The sequence below is a fragment of the Lineus longissimus genome, chromosome 17 (genome assembly GCF_910592395.1).
Source record: "Lineus longissimus chromosome 17, tnLinLong1.2, whole genome shotgun sequence".
Lineage (NCBI taxonomy): Eukaryota > Metazoa > Nemertea > Pilidiophora > Heteronemertea > Lineidae > Lineus > Lineus longissimus.
Window position 1 is genome coordinate 3705858 of NC_088324.1, and position 6796 is coordinate 3712653.

The 6796-nt window shown below is 42.3% G+C and overlaps 1 protein-coding gene across 1 annotated transcript; it reads right to left on the bottom strand.

Annotated features, from left to right (window-relative positions):
* Positions 1 to 6179, bottom strand: LOC135500964 (uncharacterized). The gene is made up of 6 exons (XM_064792682.1): positions 6148 to 6179; positions 5706 to 5742; positions 4786 to 5291; positions 3590 to 3751; positions 272 to 372; positions 1 to 109 (listed from the first exon to the last, which is right to left on the bottom strand). Exons 3-6 carry the CDS (start codon positions 5206 to 5208, stop codon positions 1 to 3), a joined length of 795 nt encoding a protein of 264 aa, XP_064648752.1. The 5' UTR covers positions 5209 to 5291; positions 5706 to 5742; positions 6148 to 6179.
* Positions 6180 to 6796: the final 617 nt, after the last annotated feature.

Here is a 6796-nt window from a genome sequence, read left to right on the forward strand (position 1 = left end):
TTACTTGCCTCCACTGCTACTGTACACGTATAAAGCACCGGGTTCATCTTCGAAGATGGCCATCATGTGCCCGCGTAAATCCATCAACATCAAAAAAGGAACAGATGTCCTATTAATATCAGTTAATATTAAACTCAAAGATTTGTATTGAAAAATCGTCATATTTGAAAAAGCGCTATATTCATCCCTCATAACATCGATCTGGAAAAATGCGCGGCACTCTTTCTTGGGCCCTGCCGTGAAGAAGTAAAAGCTGTCGCCATCTGCCGACCAAGCTAGAGATGACGCTTTCGTTGGGGACGTGAAAAACCCGTCTCTTTCCACGAGAACATGATTCCAGGGATCGTTGATTCTTGAGAAGTAAACAAACCTCTAAAAGAATGGTATATATGTGTAGAACGATTAGACTAATCCCCGAGCTTCACAGTCTGTCAATTTTTAATAGATTCAACTTGATAACTTAAATAAGGTATCGAAAGGACTTTTTTGAATGCACTATATAGGAAAAAAACATTATCATCTGACTGTAGAAATGGCCCCTTCTCCAGTGATTCTCAGAATGATCGGAGAGCTAATTTGATGTGTGAAATTTGCTGACAATTACTGGCATGGTCGAGCATTGTTTGCAGTCCTGTTGAAGATGCCATGGCTTGGAGGGTTTATAAATTGGCTTGTCACAATTTGCTACCTCTCTGCATGATTTCCATCTACTCACTGAAAAAATGTTAACCGAACATGACGCCGTGTTGATGGCCTTGCAGACGCAACAATGGCACCGAATGCCACAATTTCCTCTATTTCAACTGAAGGTAGATCCTAGGGGAAAGTATAGGGGTGTCGCTGCTAGCTGTCTGTCCTGGAGCTAGACGCAAGGGCCCAACGCGCCGCGTAGCGGCAAAAAAGCGAAGCTGGCGAAACATTTATAACGGGTCACCGTCACTTATTATTGGACTTATAGCGCATTTACGGGGTTGCAACTATTTTGCTTTATAGTGTCACCAGGAAAGAAAAGCATGCGACCTAACGCCGATCTATTTGTATAAAGTGATAATTGGAAGGTATATAGTAGGAAATATCAATAAAATAATCATTCCATTTCGTCTTTTGAGGGCATTTTTGATTGTAAAAAATATATGTGTACGTCACCGTAGTCTCTGCAATGATAATTTTATCAGAGCAGTCTCGCGCAAGTAGAAGTTCTTTACCTGTTAGTTCTTCACTTATTAGTCTCAACGTCTGGCGCAAAGCCAGACGTTTTCCATTACGATTTCACTACGATGTTTGACAAGAAGGAGCAGTGCGCGAGATATGCTAATGAGCAGACTTCCCTCGCTTGAGTTTCTGAAGAATGTTCCATATCGCGCGAAGCTCATCACTACTGATTATGACAGGCGTGCAACGGTAGGTATCTGCTCCCCAACTTCCACCCTAATACGGTACAATAAGTTACCATTTGATGGGAATGGGACAATGCCCTCACTGTGTATGGAGTCATAGGGATAAGAAGACATTATTCATTAGTGTTGGTACAAGTGATTTTGCCCAAAAAGCATGCGCATTCAAAAAACAAAATATGCAAGGTATCACGTACATGACCATGACGACGTGCAGAAAGTGCACTGGCCAGTGCATACCCTATGGCTATGTACTAGCAAACATGGTAAACATGAACAACATCATTATTCATCGGCAGTTCATTTTACTCCGAGCTTTTCCTGAAACATACAGCCATGATGATTAGGCCTACCATGTACCATGACCAATAACAGCGCTAGATCATGTAGATGTCAACAAGTTCACATGAACCGTATAATCCTGCATGGCACATGTGGGGCATGCGTCTAAACCAAAGCCCCAAAATCACTTGTTTTGGTCTATTTCAGTTTCACTTGTGTTTCCCCCGTCTCCCAGTCCATAATACATTTACAGTTTACAATCCCCGATCATGGCCCAACAAAAGGTCATCGGTTGACTAAAGGAACACAACTGTTCAATGTATTTATAGTTGAATGCGATCAAACTACGTCTTTTCAATCGTGGATTGTAAATTTAACCCCATGGGCCTAGGGAAGGCCCTATAACAATACTTTCGACACAGTTATTATCTCCGCTGCCTCCACCATGTTACACACAGTGCTCACTGCTGATTCTAAAATGCGCCACCTAGTCAAAACAGGACATATGTTCTTCTAGGAATAGATCTCTTTCCAATATTTCGTCATTCCACTATCGTCATCACCTCATCATACTTTCATTGACATTACAGGCACACATCCACAGAGCACTCTTCAAATCATCTACACAGTGGTTATCCAACTAGGATTATAAAGGTAATTTCTTAGCCCCGCACAGTGGGTTTCAGTCTTGATAAAGGGGCACTCTCCAAGATAAAGTTACAAGAAGTAGTCAATAGGGGTCTCTCACCTCTCACTGTATGTCCACACTATTCACGCTTGTACGAGGAATACATTCAATGCTGAATCTAACAACACCCAGTGCCCTTACTCTGTATATTAGTCACTGGAAGATGGCCCATTTCACTCCTTCCTTCTACTTCACCTATAGTCTCATGGCAAACGCCTCAGTTCTATGATATCACATTCACTTTCAGCTGTCATGCAACGCAACAACTGTGCTATCTGCCATCGCACATCAACGAAGAAGTGCAGCCGCCCACATTCCACCTCACGTCTGTCCGACCAGCTGCAATCCTCGAGGACGCCCCACTGTACCACGATTTCACTACGATGTTTGACAAGAAGGAGCAGTGCGCGAGATAGGCTAATGAGCAGACTTCCCTCGCTTGAGTTTCGAAAGAATGTTCCATATCGCGCTAAGCTGACCACTGCTGACCATGACAGGCGTGCATTGGACTGGTACTGGTTGGAATTGAACATTGAATATGCTGGTGGTGACGCTTTCTGATGAGAAGTTGGTCGTGACTGATGCAGTATCCTTGGACTTGTCCACAGCATCGTTCAATCATTGCTCTCTGAGCTGCCTTGATTCTGTACTTACCCAAATACTAAGACCAAACGCCTGTTGACTGTGCTTTAAGAGAGACTGGCGCCATGCCTAGAGATATGACTGACACCTATTGGCAAATTTGTATGACTTTATCTTGCCTACCTAGCTGCTGCCTATAGTCTCCCTTTAACTGCGGAACACTTCAAAGTCGATAAAATGCCATGTTCCACCTTTTAATGTGTTCAGACCGCCATTTTCAAAATAATCAAGTCAGGACACTGCCTTCTAGTCTCATAATAAATTTAGCTTTCCTCAATAATAACATTTCTTCTTCTTCAATGCTTTCATCATTCCAAACTTCTCCTCCTCTGACTTTTACAGGGGTACAGTCATGGCAATCAAAACCCAAATACTGAGACCAAATGCCTGTTGACTGTGCTTTAAGAGAGACTGGCGCCATGCCTAGTCGCTCTTAAAGCACAGTCAACAGACACCAACCCCCTCAGACTCAGAAACCACAAACGCCCAACCCTTCCTGCTACCTTAATACTTCTGGGTGTTTTTCTCAGAATGATCAATAGAGGAATCTTGATGTGTTTTTTTATTGTTGTTGATCACTTACGTTCATAACGATGGCCACATCCCCGTATTTACTGATGGAGATCCTTGGGCTGAAGCAGCCACCAATCTTGCAGATAGAACGAACCGACTTTTTAAAAGGCCTCTCCGGGAATGTAGTGACGTATTTGAATCGAGGTGGTGACCTTGACGCCCGTCCACTGTTCTGTAAAACAAGCAAAATTGCTAACACCAGCGCAAGAGCGCGAATTATTCTCTGCGATAAACCCAAAATGGCTTGTACTTCTTTCGGAAAAACTCTCTGCGATAAAGCCAAAATAGCTTGTACTTCTTTTTAAAATCTAATCGCATGATACAAGAGCGCTGAGGACGAAAGATGTTACACTTGCTATTTTCATGTATACGCACAAACACTGCCAGTGTAATTTTTATGCGGTCAGCGCATGCGTGTCATTATCACGTGTTTCAGCTACACTTCCAGCACCTGTAGCTCTTGAGACATTTCTAACGTACATAAGGCCTTTCTACACGGTGCCGGTTGGAATTAGATCGAGACTAGATCTAGGTCAGTCTCCCTTTTCTGTATATCAAATCACGGATGTAAAACGACAATGTTAATATGAAATGATGCTAAAGTGTAAAACCCCCCTTCCATGCGACTCAAACTATTGACAGGCCTTGTCTTGGGACGGCAGATCGATGGCTCCAGGAAGCACCTTACCAGTGCATCGTTCCACATGGAAAGTATCGATGCATGGAGAGCTAACTCGGGTCAACAACAGAGTCAACATCGGAAAAGCGTGATAATTCAGTCAGATTTCAAAGTGTTGCTTTTTTGTGCAATTTTCTTGATGGAAACTACTTATAAAGAATAGGAGGTGACCGGGCTGCCGGGTAATATTGCCCTTAATAATACAAATGGTCGTTTAAGAAGAACATATAATTACGTTTGGCGCAATGCGTCGTTCGGGGAAACCACATGAACGCCTATCCGATTGTTCGGCTTCGTTATCAGGAGGTCAAACAATGAGATGTATAGGCATTCACGTTGGCGTTTCGGGGATTTGCGAAAACTACACATGTATGACACAGAATCTGACCGTGGGGAGAACTTGGAACATTCTACCGCAGATACGTGGCTAAAATTGCTGGTAACCGCTTAATTCTGGAATAAAGTATACACGGTATGTTGCTTTTTACGGCAATAATAGTTTTCAAATCATATAAAAATCAATTTACCCTCAATGCGATACTACTTTTGTATTCGTCGTATAAGTAGAAAGTGTACCGGTAGTCAAGCCGAGGTTTGTAAATGACCTCAAACGTAACGATAACAAGCGAGTTTCGAAAACTGTCTAAACTATACAGACGTTGCCCGTATTTCCGTGCTTTAATTTGGATATTCCCGATCCAGTCATGGGTTTTGGCGTCGAATGCATCAAGTAATGCAACACCCATTCGTACGATGTAGAAGCCATGATAATGAATTAAATACGTGTCCGCTGTCGATTTGCGTTTAAAGCGGAAATGTTTGTAAATCTTGGAAATTGCATTTTTTTCTTCTAAATCAAAAAAATAATAATTGAAGAAATAGAAGCCTCTATTTGTTCTTGGTTCCAAGTAATTTACCCACATCATATTCTGTTCCGAAAGAACTCCCATGTCACTATTCGCTAATCTCCAACCTCTCGGGTTTAAACGTAAATTGGATTGACGAACGAAATTAGTTTTCCTGCCTGGTTTACCTGGAAAATACAATTTTAGAATTCAAAGAAGAATTGCCATAGATATAGAGTAACAGAATTTGGCCAAACGATATGGGAATGATGCATGGTGTCTTTCAGTCTAGAAGTGTCGAAGTCGAACATTTGCCTCATATGCAAAACACTGTGCCCTATTTCCTTTTCATTGCCACATATTCGAGGGAGGATCATTATCTCAAACTTCACGAAACTTTTTTTATCAAATGAGTAATAAGGGAGATTTTACGATGGAAAATTGACTTAGCATGTAAAGACACTTCCAGTGAGGCTGTGGAGGAATTCACATACGTTACTGGCTGATAATGCAGGGCCACGCAAAATCTCAAGTTTGCTTGAACTGGAACACTTACAGAAAGTGATAACCAAATCCCTCATGGGGTTTCGTACCCTACATACCTGGAAAGGCAATTGTTTTTTCCGTGTAAGATTTGCCCTGTTTTGGAAATTAGAATTCAACATCGATTTCGTGCATTTAATGTGGTATAAAATGATAATCTTTAAAAAAAGGTCATTTTACTTTAACTTCGCACTGTGCTATAAGGGCCAAACAGGGATTTATCAGTTCAAACACTTTAAAGTACACATTGTGGCATAAATAAAACGCGTATTTTGCACTCGCAGCACAGTGTAGCCACTGACAAAGAATTAACTATCCTGCCCTCTCATGCACGCGATCAGCTGGCGCGGTGATAATGTGTAGACCGCTGGCCTGACTTTTTTAATCAACGGAGGTATATGGTTGACGGAGGGTAAATTTGATACCTGCCGAACAAGTAAAGACCAAAGGACATTGTTTTACTGTTTCTGTAGAACATGTCAAACGATTTAACATAGGTACCTGCCAAAAGCTGTCGCTTCCACACGGAAATGTAAAGGAAGGTAGCATCTCGCGTCTGAAGTGACTGCAGCGCCCCGTAGACTTAAGACAATTCCACTGGTTACAACTCCTCAGATTCCGACAGAGGGCGGCGCAGTGGAGTTTCGATCTTGCCTTGCACTCGGAAATCAACGTATCATTCTTCTGGGGGTAAACCTGGTCTAAAGAGCTCTCTGCTTGCAAGAAGGTCATATCGGGTATTTTGACCGATTCCGCCACGACTGAAATCTCGTTCAAAAACACATAGTACGAGAGTGGAAGCATGGAAAAGCGTAGTGTCACCATGTCCAATACTGTTGAATCCCTTGAGGCGAGACGTTCAAATATCGCCGCCATCACATCCAGGAAGACAATAATTTCATGATTGACTGCTTGCCACTTTGATGATCTACAATAATATTTGCCAGCTGTAGACCTGTTTGGTTCCCTTCCAGTCTTTGGCGTTTGCTGGTGGGCGTTTTTGGTTACAAAAAATCGCAATCCGGCCATCAATATGTTAAATGAAGTTATACCAAACTATATGTATTGGTTGTCTCACCAAAACCACGAGGATAGAGCTAAGAATGTTGTCCGCCGAGGTTGCGGCGAACATCTCAATGTCACCCGAACG